The 18,312-nt window shown below is 44.8% G+C and overlaps 1 protein-coding gene across 6 annotated transcripts; it reads right to left on the bottom strand.

The window, feature by feature from the left end:
• Nucleotides 1-811: 811 nt before the first annotated feature.
• Nucleotides 812-17,950, bottom strand: PTPN18 (protein tyrosine phosphatase non-receptor type 18). 6 transcript variants are annotated; one of them, XM_049712203.1, is made up of 16 exons: nt 17,789-17,944; nt 15,559-15,667; nt 15,362-15,394; nt 15,195-15,271; nt 15,020-15,115; nt 14,868-14,906; nt 4,949-5,017; nt 4,148-4,210; nt 3,784-3,926; nt 3,326-3,392; nt 3,171-3,248; nt 2,989-3,078; nt 2,637-2,725; nt 1,756-1,964; nt 1,243-1,317; nt 812-1,017 (listed from the first exon to the last, which is right to left on the bottom strand). In XM_049712203.1, exons 1-16 carry the CDS (start codon nt 17,879-17,881, stop codon nt 950-952), a joined length of 1,398 nt encoding a protein of 465 aa, XP_049568160.1. In that variant the 5' UTR covers nt 17,882-17,944; the 3' UTR covers nt 812-949. The 6 variants fall into 6 exon arrangements, with proteins under 6 accessions (XP_049568160.1, XP_049568159.1, XP_004276943.1 ...); XM_049712202.1 differs by having other exon boundaries at nt 15,362-15,397; XM_004276895.3 differs by lacking the exon at nt 15,362-15,394 and having other exon boundaries at nt 17,789-17,950.
• Between the last annotated feature and the right edge of the window lie 362 nt (nt 17,951-18,312).

Genomic DNA, 18,312 nt, shown 5'->3' on the forward strand with positions numbered 1-18,312 from the left:
TAGTTGGAAGTCTGGCTGGCTGGGTGGGGTGTCTGTGCAAACAAGGGTCCGTGTGGCTAGTATCTGCCTGGCTGGAGTCCAGTTGGCTAGTTGGGAGTCTGTGTGACTAGGTCTGTCAGGCTGTCTGCCCACATGGGGGTGGGTCTGTGTAGCTGGGAGGTCTGTCTAGCTGAGAGGACATCTGTGTCTATTCAGCTGGGGATCTCTTTACATCTGCCTGGGAGTCTGTCCAGCCAAGGGTTTATCTGGCTGATGTCCGTCTAGCTGCTTAGCTGGGGGAAGTGGTCTGTCTTTTGGGTGGTCTGTTTTGCATGGAGTGGTCTGTTAGGCTGTCAGTGGGCCACTCTCTCTGGCTGGAGGTCCACCCATGGACTGTCCCTCTGAAGGTCTGGCTGTCTAAGGGAATTGCTATATGCCTGTCCAGGTTGGGATTCCATCTGTCTGCCTGCCCATCTGGGGATCTTTTCACCTGTCTGAAATCAGTCTGCTTGGCTGTTGTTATGCCTGGCTTCCATCTGTCTGAATGGTGGAGGTCAACGGGGGTCCATCCATCTCCCTGTGTTATAAGCTGAGTGTCTGAGTGAGGGAGGCTCAGATACTGAGCTGAACCAGTCCTTCAAGTGGTGAAGGGGACAGTCTCCAGAAGCCTATCTGTCCATCCTTCCCTTCACAGCCGGGAGCCCTGCCCAGACTCTTGGGGTTGAATTTATTCTTGAATATGCTCAGTGTAACCTCACCAGCCATCGTCAACCAACTACCTCCCCAAGCCTCACGCCTTGAACGTTATGATCACTGAGGCAAAGCCCCCATATTTTCCACACTGAGAAACTTTTATTTTGATTCAGCCCAGCAACCCCATTCCCAGCACGTCACAGAGTAGAGCACGGCCCTCAGCAGTCCAGGAACCCACGTGGACCAGGCACCCAACAGGCAGGCAAGGGCGCTGCACTCACACGCGGGTCCACTCGGCAGGCGGGTCCCGGGGTCCTTTAGGCCTTCCAATGCGCAGGTTGAAGCCTGGAAAAGGAAGGGCACCGTAGGGATCACGGAGAAGCTGAGGTGCAGAGAGGTAGGCAACTCGTGGAAAGTCACCCCCAAGCCTCCAGGCCCTCACGGTTTGCTGCTGACACATCCACAGGACTCCGAGGGCGTGTGTTTTCCTAACACCATCTTAAAGCCCCAAATGCCTGGGATTCAGTTAAAACTGTAGAGAGTCCCAGCGACCCAGGCTGTCTGACTTACCTAGCCCACCAGTCTGAGCTCCATCTACCACGTCCTCGTAGGCGCCAGGCCCTGCTGGGCTTTGGTCAACAGGAACTGCGGGCAGAAAACCACCTAACAGATCGGCTCAGGCCGCCCCTCGAAGTTCCGGAGAGCCACTCGGAGGCAAATGCGCATCCTCCCAGGCCAGAGAAGGCAGGCTGGGGGCCGGGCGCCGGGGCCCAGCAGGAGGGTGCGTGGCCAGGGGCGTGACCAAATCGGAGACCTCCGCCCAGACTAGGTGGTCGGGCCAGAGACCGCGGTTTGGCCCGGGACGCTTCCGGGCGTGACCAGAGGACGGGCGGTTGTCCCAGAGGCGTGGCCGGGGAAGCCAGGACGTCAGCCTCCGGGGCGTGACCGGGCCGGACTCGGTGGAGGGGGGGTGGGGGTCCTCGTGGCCTCCAGACCCTCCAGACCGCAGCCACAGGGGGTCGGGAGACGGAGCAGGTCGGGGCCAGCCCTCCCCAGCCCCGCGCCCGGGCCGCGTCGACTTACCGCGGCCGGGCAGCGGCCCGCGCCCGTCCTCCGCGTACGCCTGGGGCCGCCGGGCGCGCGGCGTCACCTGGCTGTAGAGGGGCGTCTCCTCCGCGCCGCGCGCCCGCGCGCCCGCCCCTGTCCCGGTGCCCGCGGGGGCCGCGCGCTTCTGCACCACAGCGTACGTGTCGGCCATGGCGAGGCCCGGGGGCCCGGGTACCGAGATGCTCCTGCGGGTGGGGAGGAAGTGAAGCGGCGGCGCCGAGGCTGGGGAGGGAGGGGGCAGCGCGCTCGGCGCGCAAACCACCGGCTTCCTTCCCGCCCGAGGCGGCGCGCAGTTACGGAGCGAGGAGGTGGAGGTGGTAGCGTCTCTGGGGAAAGGGGTCTCGTCTCTGTGTCCCTAGCGCCCAGCAGGTTGGGTGGATGAAGGAAGGAAGGGGCCAGCCTGGCAGGTGAATGGGGCAAGATATTGGTATTGAGGATTGGTCATTTCTGTGTAGTTGTCTGTTGAATAAATGAATGAGGAAGTGACATCTAAAGAGAAGCAAGGGAGAGTCTCAAAATGGAGGGCTGGTCTCAGGGACCAAGGGCTGAAGTCTCTGCTGCACCCGACATGAGGCCTTACAGTTGGGTGGCCTCAAAAAATATCCGCTGAATTAACGAGTGGAAAAGCGAGGAGAGAACTAACATCGGGAGCTAGCCTGAGGGGCAGAGGCAATGGATCTCTGGGATTAAAGAATCATCTTGGGGAGGGTTCCCAGAGGTCAGCTGCAAGAAAGGGCCAGTGAATATTTGGTGAACTGAACGGCAAGGAAGGGGCTGGTGTTTCAAGGGTGAGGAAAGGGCCAGCCTCCAAGGACGAGAAAGTGAAAATGGAAGACTGAGGGGAGGGGGCTGGGTACCTGAGGACCCCGCCGGATGGGCGGGCTGTGGCAGGAAGGGTGTGGGAAGTCCGGAGGGAGAAGGCATCATCGTAGAGTGGGGCACAATTCTGGGGAAAGGCAGGAGGGAAAGGCATGAGGCTTCGGAGGACGTTATCCAGGCTCCTAGTGGTGCGAGGTCACTGTGGGCTCTGTGGGGGAAGCTTAAGAGGGGACAGTGATAAGGGAGCAAGGAGGAGGACAAAGGTAGATATCATAGTGCATCAGTCCCTGCTCCCGGAGGGAGTCCAAGGGCTGGATGCTGGCGCTGGTGGTGGCCATAGACCTCTGCTCTGGGTCCTGGTCTCTGAGGATTGGAAGGGGGCCTTGGTACCTCCTTGAGGTTCTGGTAGTGAGGGCTGGCATTTTGGAGCGCTGAGAGGAACATCTGAGCCACTGTGTGGTACAGGAACCTGTACTGCTCCTGAAGGGGTGGGGGAGGGAAGAGGGATCATCGAGAAGGGAAGACCAGAACAGGAGGGATATGTCCTTGGAACGAGGAGACCCGGCTTCCACCTCTGTCTGTATGGCTGCAGGCCGCTGCCTCCGAATCTCGAGGACCACACTGAAGAGGCTGAAGTTAGGTGGGATCATCTAGGGCAGAGAGATGGGCACTTGAGCAGGACCTCATAGGCACAGGACCCACACTGCGCTGTATGCCCTCTTCATACCTGGGTCAGGAGCAGCTGTCTCACATAATCCAGGGTGCACAGGACACCTGTTCGCCCACAGCCCGCGCTAACAAGTGAAAATCAGAGTGAGCTTGGTCAGGGCCTGCCTGCAACCCCTTTTAAAGGGGGCATTTGGGGCTGGGGGTGAGGGCCTTAATGGAGTGTCCCCTGCAGCACTTTTTGATTCCCAGAATCCCAGATTATAATTTGAAAGGAAAACCTTTCTAGTTGCTTATATTTGTTGAGCATCAACTGTGTACTTACTCCCTAGCAGACAGTCTGTGCTCAATAAATACTAACCATTTCAGCTGCAACTTGAGCAAGTGTGGCCTCAGGTTTCTTGAAACAGGCACTCAGACTGTAAGACTGGCTCCAAGCCCTGCACTATCCTCCCTGTCCCCTCTCCACCACCATCCCCTCTGTCTCACCAGACCCCCATAAAGCCCATTTTCCTAAACCTGCAGTGGACACAGAGGGGGCTGGGGCCAGATCCCTGGAGGCGCCGGGCTTCCTCCACCATGGCGAGCACGTGGTCGGGATTGCTAGGGACCCCTCTGTCTGGCCAGGACATATACTGCAGCTGGTACACAGAGCGGGATTCCTGAAACACAGGAAATGAGGGGCAAAGAATGAAAAAAGAAAGAAATGCTTTTATTGAGCCCCTGTTACATGTCAGCCCTAGTTCTCCACATCCTCCGTTTAAATGCAACAGATAATAACTGAAGAGATGGGTACTATTGTTAATGCACATTTTACAGATGAGAAAACAGAGACAGGAAACAGCTCTCCCTATGTAGGAGTCTCCTCCTCCCCTTTCAGTACCTTCTGGAAGGTGACCTGAAGAGTCCTGAGCGTGATGTCTGCATTCAGCCATGTCTCCCTTGTCTGTGGATATGGGGCATGTGAGAAGAGGGCAGAGAACAAAGATCACAGGTGCCAAAAGACATATTTACAAAAAACAAAGCGTTTCTGATTAAAAATCAAATACAGGGAGTTCCCTGGTGGCCTACTGGTTAGAATTCTGGGCTTTCACTGCCATGGCCTGGGTTCAATCCCTGGTCAGGGAACTGAGATCCTGCAAGCCATGCAGCATGGCCCCCCCAAAAAAAAACAAAAGAAAAATCAAATACAAACAACATATTTTTAAAAATTAATTTAGCCCGAATATCTCCCATGGCTTTTGTGAAGGAAACATTTCACAAAGGGGAGAAAGAGGAACTATGATTAAATATCCAACAAGCTCATTTACAGTGAAACAAAAAAACGTCTTTTGTTCTAAAACAAGTTTCATTGTATTTATTCAATACCAATTGTATTTATGACTTATGAGAGATTTTCCTGAGTTCTTTTGAAAGGGTAAGGGAAATAAGAATTTTAAGAACCTAACCAGGCACATGAACATTTACAGAGATAACCATGATAGTAGTTAAAATGCAAAAACAGTATATAATGAGTTCTGACTATTTGCAATGCTAATACCAGAGCGCTCCCTGCAGTGTGAGTGGGACTGTGGGAAAACTGTTCAGGCCCAGCCCAAAAGCTTTCCACTCAGAATCATCTGTGAAATCTTCCACAACATCCGAGACTTCATAAAGTGCTGTTCCCACCTCTGCCCCAGCTCACCAGAGTGATGCAGAAAAGCCCAATCTGCAGTGGCTCCTGTTCTTGGGCCCAATAACGCTCACACTTTTTCTGCAAAAGGCAAGGGGAAAAGGGCAGAGAGTGAAGAGGGGGAGTCTGCCTCAAAGTTCAGATCAACACGTGCACACCCCGCATGGGACAGCTCAGGTTGCTGGTGGAAGCACAGACAACTGAAACTTCAAAGGAGGCCAGGCAGCAGAACCTCATCAGAGTAAACACAGACAGACTCAATGGAGATGTGAGCTTCTGACTGTGCAGGAGGAAGACAGTCCAGAATATTCTACTTCTGTAAGCAACTGAAAACCTGGACAAAATATATGAGCCACTATTTTCAGACACTGGTCCACAGCCTTGCAGGACTGTGATCACTGAACAATGGGAAACACATGAGTCAAACCTTATGACCTCCCCAGCTTACTGCCAAGAGGCAGTAACCAGGCTGCAGAACCTGGAGAGTTTGATGAGCCCACTGAGTTGAGGAACCAGAGATCTTGGCTCGGGGAGGCCAAGGCAGAGGTCTTGAGAGAACAGCACTATGCAAACAAAAGCAAAGAACTCCAGAAGTCTGCATAGGGGTCCCCTTAAGTCTTTAGCTGAATAATGATCTGGGCACATATGACACGAAACCCCATGAAGCTAGGAAGGAATAACTTCCCTTGAAGGAATAATAGCTAGGGAACTATAAGATGAACATTTCCTAGGGCTCACAGTGGGACAGAAATAATTTACATTTCCTCCAGCCACAGTGGAGAGACCTGAGTGATTAAAAGGGGCATTCAATAGGGAACCTGAAGGATCAAACATTGAAAGTAGAAGAACTTAGTTCTAGAATAAAGGCTTCTCTAGACTTGCCCTACAAAAGCTTAGAAACAAACCTTAAAATGATCAAATATCTAAAAGTAACTTAACTGCCTTCCACAAAAAGTCCAACACTTTTTAAAGGAAGGTAAAAAATCCAAAATTTACTTTTGTAAAATTTAAAATATTGAGCATCCAATAAAAATTTACTAGACATACAAAGAAGCAGGAAAATATGACTTATACCCAGGAGAAAAAGCAGCAGAAAAAGACCCAATAGAGATGAGGAAACAAGCAGACAAAGACTTTGAAACAGCCTTTGTAAATATTATAAATATGTTCAAAAATGAAAAGGGAACCACAAAAGGGATGAAAGTGAAATAAAAGATATTAAAAAGACCTAAATGGAACTTCTAGAGAGGAAAAATAAAATATATGAAATAAAAAATTCACTGTCTAAGACCCATGAAAAGATGTTCAACATCAGTAATTATTAGAGAAATGCAAATCAAAACTACAATGAGGTACCGCCTCACACTGGTCAGAATAGCCATCATGAAAATGTCTACAAATAACAAATGCTGGAGAGGGTGTGGAGAAAAGAGAACCTCCCACATTGCTGGTGGGAATGTAAATTGATGCAGCCACTATGGAAAACAGTATGGAGGTTCCTCAAAAAACTAAAAATAGAGTTACCATATGATCCAGCAATCTCACTCCTGGGCATACATCCGGACAAAGCTATAATTTGAAGAGATACATGCACCCCTGTGTTCATAGCAGCACTACTCAAAATAGCTAAGACATGGAAACAACCTAAATGTCTATCGACAGATGAATGGGTAAAGAAGATGAGGTATATATATACAATATACTCAGCCATAAAAAAGAATGAAATAATGCCATTTGCAGCAACATGGATGGACCTAGAGATTATCATACTAAGGGAAGTAAGTCAGAAAGAGAAAGACAAATACCATAGGATATCACTAAATATCTAACATATGACACAAATAAATTTATCTACAAAAGAGAAACAGACTCACAGAGATACAGAACAGACTTGTAGTTGCTGTGGGCAAGGGGGTGGGGAGGGACGGACTGGAAGTTTCGGATTAGCAAATGCAAACTATTATATATAGAATGGATAAACAACAAGGTCCTACTGTATAGCACAGGGAACTGTATTCAATATCCTGTGATAAACCGTAATGGAAAAGAATATGAAAAAAAATTCACTCTCTAATAGCAGATTAGACACCAGAAGATCAGTGAACACAAAGGCATAGCAATAGAAACTATTCAAAATGAAAAAGAGAGAGAAAAACTGGGGAAAAAAACTAAGAGAGAGAATCAGATACCTGTGGAAATATATATCAAGTAGCCTAATGTATGTGTACCTGGAGTCCAGAAGAAGAGGAGAGGGGAGAATAGAAGCTATTTTTGAATAAACAATAGCTGGAAAATTTTCCAAATTTGATGAAACTATGAACCCACAGATCCAAGAAGGTCGATGAACCAGAGGGAGAATAATCATAAAGAAAGCCATACCAAGGTAGCTCATGATCAAATTGCTGAAAAACAATGATAAAGAAAAAAATCTTAAAAGCATCACACATAAAAAAGACACATTACATACTGAGGAATAAGGATGACAGCAGAATTTTGTTAGAAACTCTGCAAGCCAGAGATCAATGCTGTGACACCCTAAAAATGCTGAAATTAAAAAAACTTTCAGACAAAAGCTGAGAGACTTTGTCACAAGCAAAACTGCACTATGAGAAATATTATAGTAAGCTTTTCATACAAAAGGAACCAGGTGGAATACAGACCCACACAAAGGGATGAAAAGTAAAGAAAAAGGTAAATATGTAGCTAAATGTAAAAGGTATTTCTCATTTTTAACATCTTTAAAAGATAATCTAGTGAATTTTACCAAAAAAGGAGGAATTAATAGGAATCCTTCACAAACTTTTCCAAAAAATTGAAGGAACATTTGCCAACATATTTTATGAGACCAGTATTATTCTGCTACCAAAACCAGACAGATATCACAAGAAAAGAAAACTACTAAGCAGCGTCTCAAGAATATAGACAGAAGAATCCTCAACACAATATTAACAAAGGATTTTACACAGGATCAGGTGGGATTAATCCCAGGAACACATATATGAAAATCAATACATGAAGGTCAATCAATATCATATACCATAATAATAGAAAATGAAACAAAAACACATGATCAACTTAATAGATGCAGAAAAAAAATCTGAACAAAATCCAATACATTTTCATATAAAAATATGAAAGGAACTAGACATAGAAAGGAAATTCCCCATCTTGATTTAAAAAGCAAAACCAACAACAACAAAAAGTATCTACCAAAACCTACAGCTAACCTAATACTTAATGGTGAAAGACTGAATGTTTTGTGCTTAAGATCAGGAACAAGACAAGAATGTTTGCACTTTTTTGTACTGGAAGTTGTAGACAGTGCAATTAGGAAAAAAGAAATGAAGGAAGGAAAGGAGGGAAGGTAGGAGGGAGGAAGCAAGAGAGAGAAAAAAGAAAAGGAAAGGAAAGGAAAGAAAAGAAAAAAAAAAAGATAGGGAGAGAAGGAAGAAGAAAGAAAGGAAGGGAGGTTACCCAGATTGGAAAGGAAGAAGCAAAAGTATGTCAACTTGCAGATAGCATGATATTATATATAGAAAACCCTAAAGAATGCACACACACACACACACACACACACACACACACACACACACACACTATTAGAACTAATAAGCAAGTTCGGCAAGGTTGCAGGATACAAAGTCAATATAGAAAAATCAACTGTATTTTCATATTTAAAAAACTATTATTTGCAGTACCTCCCACCCACCCCCAGAATTGATAGATTCAATGAAATCCTTATCAGAATCCTAGAAGGCTTTTTGAAGATATGGGCAAGCTGATCTTAACATTAATATATAAACAATATGTTAACATTAATAAATGTGTTATGGATTCCCAAGACTGCCCTCAGGTTTGAAGACTCAATAGGAGGGCTCACAGGACTCAGCATAGAGTTGTACTTGTGGCTAAAATTTATCGCAATGAAAGGTTACAGGATAAAACAGCAAAGGGAGAAGGCGCACAGGGTGAAGTCTGCAGGAAACAGGGTGCCAGCTTCCAAGGTTCTTCTCCCAGTGGAGTCACATAGAATGTGCTTAATTCCTCCAGAATGAGTTGTGACCACACATGTGAAATGTCCACAGGGACATTTAGGAATTCAGTGCCCAGGGTTTTTACTGGGGGACTCTATGTGGTATGTAGGCACCTCTGACTAGCATGTGACAAAACTTCAGACTCCCAGAGGGAAAGCAGATGTTCACATAAACCTACTGTCACATAGACACGTTGTTTGTATAAACAGTTTAGGCATGGTGAGCCACTCTTATTAGAAATCCAATTTCCAGTCAAGAGTCAACCTTGCAGGAAGTTCTTTTTAAGCATAAGCATTTATGCCTGATATGTTAACTCTTTTCTGCATGGCAAGTGACCCAGAATAGCCAAAACAATCTCGCAAAAAGAAGAACAAATTTGGAGGACTCACACTTCCTGATTTCAAAACTTACCACAAACCTACAATACCGTGTAGTACTGGCACAAAGATAGACATGTCGATCAATGGAATAGAATTGAGAGTCCAGAAATAAACCTTTACGTGTACACTCAATTGATTTTCAACAAAGTACCAAGACCATTCAATGGGGAAAGCACAGTCTTTTTAACAAATGGTGCTAGGACAACTGGGTATCTATAAACAAAAGAATGAATTTGGACCGCTGTCTTACACCATATACAAAAATTAACTCAAAATGAATCAGAGACCTAAACATAAGAGAGAAAACTATAAAACACTTAGAAGAAAACATAGGAGTAAATCTTTTTGACCTTTCGTTAGACAATGACTTGTTAGATACAACATCAAAAACACATCAAAACAATAGATTGGAAGTCTTCAAAATTAAAAATTGTTTGTGCTTCAAAGGACACTATAAAGAAAATGAAAAGACACCCACACAATGGAAAAAAATATTTCTAAATCATATACTGATAAGGGACTTGTATTCAGAAGAATTCTTACAACCCAATAATAAAAAGACAAATAACCCAATTAAAAAATGGGCAAAGGACCGAAACAAATATTTCTCCAAAGAAGACATACAAATGGAAAAATAAGCACATGAAAAGATGTTTGGTAAATGTAAACCAAATCCACAAATCCACCTCATTAGGCAAATGCAAACCAAAACTGCAATGAGATACCACTTCCCATCCATTAGGATGGCTAATAAAAACAAAAGTGAAAACAGAAAATAACATGTCTTGGTGAGTGTTTGGAAAAATGGAACACTTGTGCATTGCTGGTGAGAATATAAGGTGGTCCAGCCACTGTGGAAAGCAACAACAACAAAATTAAACACAGAATTGCCATATGATCCAGTAATTAATTCTACTACCCAAAAGAATTGAAAACAAGGACTCAAAACAGATACTTATGTACTAATGTTCATAGCAGCACTATCACAGTAACCAAAAGGTAGAAACAACCCAAATGTCCATCAATAGGTGAATGGATAAACAAAATGTGGTACATACATACAATGAAATGTTATTCAGCCTTAAAAAGAATGAAATTCTGATACACTCTACAACATGGATGAACCTTGAAAACCTGATAAATGAAATAAGTCAGACACAAAAGAACGAGTATTGTATGACTCCACTGATATGAGGTACCTAGAAGAGGCAAATTAATAGAGACAGAAAGTAGAATAAAGGCTACCAACAGCTGCAGGAAGGGGAAATGGGAAGAAACTGTTAAATGGATACAGAGTTTCTGTTTGGGATGATGAACAAGTTCTGGAATTGGACAGTGGTAACGGTTTGCAACACTGTGAGTGTACTTAATGTTCCCAAATTGTACACTTGAGATCGTTAAAATGGCAAAATTTATGTTATGTATATTTTACCACAACTGAAAAAAAAAAAAGACCCAATGAGTACAACTTCACATCAAACAGGATAGCAAAAATGAAAAAGACAGACAATAACAAGTGTTGGTAAGAATGTGGAGAAATTGGAACCTTCATACATTGCTGGTTGAAATGTAAAATGATATAGCCACTGTGGAAAACAGTTTGGTAGTTCCTCAAAATGTTAAAAATAGAGTTTACCATATGACCCAGCAATTCCACTTCTAGGTATATATCCAAGAGAAATGAAAACATACTTCTACACAAAAACTTTCACATGAATGTTTATAGCAGCAATATTCATAATCACCAAAAAGTGGAAACAGCTCAAATTCTATAAGTGATTAATGGATATATAAAATGTGGTAGATCCATTCAATGGAATGTTATTCAGCAATAAGAATGGGTGAAGTATTGATACATGCTACAATATACATTAGCCTTAAAACACAACCTTAGTGAAAGAAGCCAGTCATGAAAGACAACATATCATATGATTCCAGTTATAGGAAAAGTCCAGAGTGGGCAAATCTACAGAGACTAAAAATAGATTAGTAGTTGCCTAGGGTGGAGTTTGGTAGGAAATGCAGCATGACTGCTAATAGATACAAGGCTTCTTTATGGGGTGATGAAAAGGTTCTGAAATTCATTGTGGTGATGACTGTATAACTCAGGAATATATTAACAACAATTGAATTGCACACTTTAGATGGATGAATTGTATCTCAATAAAGTTGTTTTTTTTAAAGATAATCTGTAGGAAAAATAATAGCAGTGTGTTGTGTAGTATATTTTAAATTTGGAATCAAACCTAGGGCAACAATAGCTTGAAGCATGGAAAGAGAAAATTGAAATATGCTATTGTAAAGTTCTCACATTTTACATGAAATGATATAATATTATTTGAATATAGACTGTGATAAGTACACATTCCACTAAGAACACAAGCACATAATACAAAGAGGTATAACTAATAAGTGAATAATGACTGTGAGACAGAGTCATAAAAATTCGCAGTAAAAAAGAAGACAGAAAATAAGAAAGGAACAAAGAACAGATGGAACAAATAGAAAACAAATAGCAAAATCATAGATTTAGACACATTATTGGCACATTAAAGACTAAATACTCCAATTAAAGGCAGAGATTGTCAGACTGGATAAAAAAGTAAGTACCCACAATATGCCAGCTATAACAAACACAGTTTAAAAATAAAAATGGGGAATTCCCTGGAAGTCCAGTGGTTAGGACTCTGCACTTCCATTGCAGGGGGCATGGGTTCAATCCCTGCTCAGGGAACTAAGAGGCTGCAAGCCCCGTGGTGCAGCCAAAAAAATAAATAAAATAAATAAAAATGAACACAGATAAAAAGTAAAAGAATTAAAATAGAGATATCATGCACACTCTAATCTAAAGAACTTTAAATGGCTATATTAATATCAAAGTACACTTTAGAGAAAGGGATATTACCGTTTTCCTTTTAGAGATAAAAGGGACATTACATATTGAAAACAGGATTGATTCATCAGGAAGACATAATCCTAACTGTATAAGCACTCAATTATAGAGTTGTAAAATATCTGAAGCAAAAACTGACAGAACTGAAAGGAGAAGTAGATAAATCTAAAATCAGAGTTAGAGATTTCAACACTCCTCTTTCAGCAAATAATAGGACAAGTAGATGAAAACAAGTAAGAATAGGGACTTCCCTGGTAGTCCAGTGGTGAAGACTCTGCCCTTCCACTGCAGGGGGCACCCTTCCAGTGCAGTGGGCACAGGTTCGGTCCCTGGTCAGGGGAACTATGATCCCACATGCCACATGGCCAAAAAGAAAAAAAAAAAGGTAAGAATAATAAGATTTGAATAATACTATTGAGAAACTTGTCCTAATTCACAGTTATAGAACAGCTGGAAGTTTCAACACTCCTCTCTTGGCAATTGATGGAACATTTAGAGAAAAGAAATCAGTAAGGATATAGAAGATACAGTAAAGATATAGAAGATATTAAAGTGTCTTTCAAAAAGACACAATCAATTTGACCTAACTGATATTTATAGAACACTCCACTCAACAAAGCAGAATACACATTCTTTTCAAGTGCACACAAAACATTTACCAAGATAGATCACATTCATGGCCACAAAACAAGTTTCAGTACATTTGAATCATATAAAGTTGTTCTTTGACCACAATGGAACTGAATGTTAATAACAGGAAGATATATGGAAAAGCCCCCAAATATTTGGAATTTAAGCACAGCCATGGTCAAATACCATTGGTCAAAGAAGAAATCACAAGGGAAAGTAGAAAATATTTTGAGCTAACTGAAAAAAAAGACACTACATACCAGTTTGTGAGATGTAGCTAGAGCACTGCATAGAAAAAAATGAATGATATTAAATACTTATATGTGGGGACTTCCCTGGTGGTCCAGTGGTTAAGAATCCATTTTGCAATGCAGGGGATGCCGGTTTGATCCCTGGTCGGGGAACTAAAATCCCACATACCACAGGGCAACTAAGCCCACATGCCGCAACTAGAGAGCCCATGTACTGCAACTAGAGAGCCCATGTGCCACAACTACAGCCCACGCACTTTGGAGCCCGTGCGCCACAGCTACAGAGCCCACATGCTCCAGAGCCCGCATGCCGCAACTACTGAGCCCGCGCACCACAACTAGAGAGAAGCTTGCGTACCGCAACTAAGAGCCCACGCACCGCAACAAAAAGATCCCCAATGCCGCAACTAAGACCCCATGCAGCCAAAAAGTAAATAAATATTTTTAAAAATACTTATATGTGAAAAAAAATCACAAATCTATTATCTAAGCTTAAGGAACTAGAAAAAAAAAGAGCAAGTTAAACCTAAACCAGAAGGAAGGAAATGATAAAGGGAAGAAATTAATGAAATAAACATGAAAAAAATAGAGAAAATGAATAAAACTCAAAGCTGCTTCTTTGAAAAAATAATAAAATTGATAAGCCTCTAGCCCAGAGATTGGCTAACTTTCTATAAATGGCCAGATAATAATAGTTTAGACTTTGTGAGCCATACAATGTACTTAACTTGCAACTACTGAACTTGGCCATTGTAGCATGAAAGCAGGTATACACACTATGTAAACAAATGAGTGTGGCTATGTTCTTATACATTTTTATTTACAAAAACAGGCAGCAGGACAGATTTAGTACAACAACTAAAGTTTGCTTGTCTTTATTCTTGCCAGACCAATGTAGGAGAGAGAGACAGACAGATGACCAACTATCAAAATTAGGAATGAAGAAGGTACATCACTACAGATTGTACAGACTCCATGATCAGCCAGCCATCCCGGGGCAGTACTTACGCCACCCCCAGCCCTGTCCATGGAGCACGCCAGGATGCAGAAACCATGTGCCTTCAATGTTGACATACATTCTTTGAGTAACTAATTTATGCTAATGGGCAAAACAAAGATCCCTGCCCTCATGGAACTTTTCTTCTTATCAGGAAGACAGAATAAACAATATACATAACACATTTGTAGATTATCTTGTATGTTAGAAGTTGGTAAGAACTGTGAAGAAAAAAATGAAAGTAGGACAAGGGAAGGAGAGTGAGAGTGCTTGGAGTTCCAAATGGGTGAGATCCAGGAAGATCTCATTGAGGAAGTAGCATTTGAGCCAAGACCTGAAGGTGGTGATGGAGCAGGCCAAGGGGAAAATGTCCCAGGCAGTGGGAACAAAGCATAGGACCCGAGGCAGAACAAAGGCCAGGGTGGTTGGAGTGGAGTGAATAAAGGGGAGAAAGGTGGAAAGAGAGATCAGAGCTGTACTGGGGAAGCCACAGTTATAGGGCCTTATGGTCTATGGTATGGAATGGGGCGGGAAGATCAGCAGGAGAGGGGTTGAGCCCCATGAATAAAAGGTAAAAGATCAACAAAAAAATTAAAGATAGTAATAGTGGGCTTAGCAGAGGTACAGTGAGGGTCACACCAAGAACTGGGCCATTGAGTCATGGCATCAGGGAAGAGGAGCTAGCAAGATTTCTCCTGTCTCCTCTCTGCACAAGGATATGCATTCTAGGGGCTGAGGACACCTACCTGCCCATTTTCAATCTCCTGACAGGCCATCAGGATCACCTAGACAAGAGGGGTAAGGGGAAAAGGAGGAGATTTGGTTTAGGGGGTGTGGTTATCAGGGCCAAGGGAGGACCCAGAATGTTGGACATACCTCACACACCCCCAAAGCTGACCTTGACCCCAAACTCCCAGATCAGGCGCCAGAAGTCTAGCAAGGTGTGAGGCAGGGGTCCTTGCGTGGCGATGTAGGCCTGGCTTCCATCTGTGCCCTGGTAAAGGCTAAGTTCACTATGGAGATCCCGCTGTCCCCTCCACCACCTCTGCCTCTTCCCTAACGCCCAGCCTGACCCTGATGAAGTTGCCATTGATGTAGTCTCCATGTCCCTCTTCCTGGAGCAGGGAAAGGATCACTCGTGTCTTATCGTCTGCCAGCGGGAGAGGTGAGAAACGTGGAGTTTGTGGGTGACAGGGGCCTTGACGACCTCCCAGATGAAAGCCAGCAGGGGACAGCATACCTAGCAGGGATCCCATCGAGGTGCACTCGCAGACTGCTGGAGAGAAATGCAGCCACAGCAAGGCCCTGGGAGGGAGAGTTCTGGGGGCCCAGTGGTGGCACGGGGATCCGGGCTAACACCTGCACTGCCTCGGGGTGCGGGCATGCAAAGCAGCACCGACTCCCTCCAGAAGGTCCCCACTCCCACCCCCAACTTACATGGCAGCACATCTTTGTAGCGGTTCTTCCTCACATTTTCTGGTCGACTGCCGGCCTCAGTGGAACACACGCTGTCTGTCTTCCAGGAGGCTGAGCGGGCCCGGATGTCCTGGTGGGAGGACAGAAAGAAGACCCGGGAGAGGGAGGAGAGAGCAAGAGAGGAGACAGGTTAGGGTCCTGGGACACTGAGACTCTCACAGGGATACACAGCACGTGGCCTGTGAGAGGTGAGTGCAGTGCCCAGATAGCACAGGGCCTGCTAATTATGATTCCATAATAGTAGCGACTCAGAGTGCCTTCTCTGTGCCAGGCTCTGTGTGAGGGCATTGAACCACCTGCAAGGTCCCTCCAAAGTGGGTACTATTATTGACGTCCCCATCATGCCGGTGAGAAAGCTGAGGCACCACATGTTTGAGTGACTTGCTGAAAGTCCCACCCAGGAAGTGGCACAGTGAGTGAGTGAGTATTGAACTCAGACCTCTGAGCATCTACCCCCTGTACACTCAATGTGTATTTACATTGTATTGTGAACAATAATTGTAATATATTATGCATTTAAAATAACAAACATGGTGATACACAATATATAAGACAATATACAATGCATATGAATTATAATGAATAACACTACTTATGTAACTAGATACTATAGGTGCTTTACTACTGTTCCATTATTATAATTAGTGAATAGCATTACCATCATCAAGTATTCATAATCATGATGATAATAAGTAACACCTACCAAGCCCCCTGATGAGTGCAAGCCACCATTCTAAGTGTTCTTATGCCCATCAAGTCATTTACATCCTCGTGGACACACTAGTGTAGTGGGTACCACTATTAATATTTTTACTATATAGATGAGGAAACCAAGGCCTAGAGAGACCCAAAGACTCCTGTGAGTACAGGAGGCTGCCTGCAGGAGGGTGGCCTCCAGCAGCTGGCACTGCTTATTGTCCCAGACTGGACCCAGACCCGGATGGACATGATGTCATGTACTACCTGGATATTATGTTTACATTTATTATGTACATTTTCATATTGAATAAATTATATATTTTGCATTTATTATGCATTTCTTATATATGATATTTATTTTTATATTTGTGTAAATTTAGATTTATCTTAAACTTCTTTTATCTATTTATTACATATTTTATTACTTAGGAACTTCAATAACTGCTTATTTGATAAATTATAATTCTATGTTGTATTTATGTGTATTCTACTGTTTTAAGAAGTTAACTAATGTTATTGTGTAAATTATAGTTTACAATCATATTTATACATATTCACTATATATTTTCTATTTATTAATAAAATTATTTCATAAATGTTTGTTATCTATTTTTATTATACTCAACGATATATAGTCATTTATTAGATACATACATATATTTACCAAACTTATTTCTAAATTTGAGATGTCACCATATATTGTATTTGCATAGCACGTTTCCATGTTATTATATTTAAAATACCTCAGTACATGTAGATGCGATGCCTACGCCGCTGCTGCGTTAGCATTCTTTACATACAGCTTGCACTACCCCATTGTAAAGTTTAGAATATTTATAACTAGTGACAAAGGCGCCTACAAAGTGAGAGCTCAAGATGTGCTAAATGCTTTTTACCCACACCGGTTGTTTTAATCCTCAGGCCAGTTGAGTCATCAATGTCCGCATTTCACCCAAGGAGAAACTGAGGCCAGAGGGACCGGATAAAGCGCCACAGGCCACAGCGCCTATTAGAGCCGGCGTCCACACACTCGCCGCAGCGGGGCCTCTTGGTTCCTCTTTCCCCAGCCCCTTCCTCCCCAGGACCACAGGAGTGACTGCCTGGTCGCCTGGAGCGGCCGGGCGTCGCGTGTCCAGCGCAGGTGAGCGCCTGCCCTGCTCAGCAACCGGACGATTCTGGGAGCGCGGCAAGGGCGCAGGGACCCGAGGGCGTGTGCGGCCCCGCCCGACCCGGCCGTGGACATAGCCCTCTGGGACCTACTGGCAGAGGGTGAAGACAGACAGGGAGAGAGGGCGACAGAGAGAGGTGCTGGGGAGAGAAAAACAGAGAGATCTCGAGGCGAGGAGATGCCCCTGGAGGTCGAGAGAGAGACAGAGAGAGAGACAGAGAGAGAGAGGCAAAGCGCAGCAGGGCGCACAGGAGAACAGACGTCTGGACCATCCTGGGCAAGGAGCCGAAGCGCGGCGCGCTGCCGGCCAACTCGGCCACTCACGCTGAACTCGTAGGCGAGGACCGCCCCCTCCCGGACTCCCCGTGCCTCCAGTTGCTCCAAGAAGCTCCTCGCCGCGTCCAAGCTGCAGCTCATGGCGCTGCCGGCTAGCGATGCCCAGTCCACCTGTGGCACTCCGCGCTCCCACCTAGTGTAGACTCCGTGGGAGGCTGCCGAGGCCCCGCCTCAGATCTCGCCAGCCAATGGAAGTGCGCAGCGGCGGACAGGGCGCTCCCCTCGGCCAATGACACTCAGAGCCCGCCCCAGCCTCGCCTACAGGCTCCCGGACCGGGGCGGCTGCCTGAGCGCTTGGTTCACCCGGGGTGGGCCAGGGACGTGGATCCTGCTCTGGCTCTTCCCTTTTTTATGGCCTCCGCGTGAGCTGGCTGAGTCCGCACGGTTCCATGGCCACTTCCTCTCTCTTGGACCCGGGGTCCGCGCCCGGGCAGGGCGGATGGCTGCATGCCCTCGCCCGGCCTCCCCGGCTGTGTCTTCTGGGAGCTAGGCTGTGTCCGGATCCGAGCCGG

Source organism: Orcinus orca, chromosome 7 (assembly GCF_937001465.1).
Source record: "Orcinus orca chromosome 7, mOrcOrc1.1, whole genome shotgun sequence".
In the NCBI taxonomy this organism is placed as follows: Eukaryota; Metazoa; Chordata; class Mammalia; order Artiodactyla; family Delphinidae; genus Orcinus; species Orcinus orca.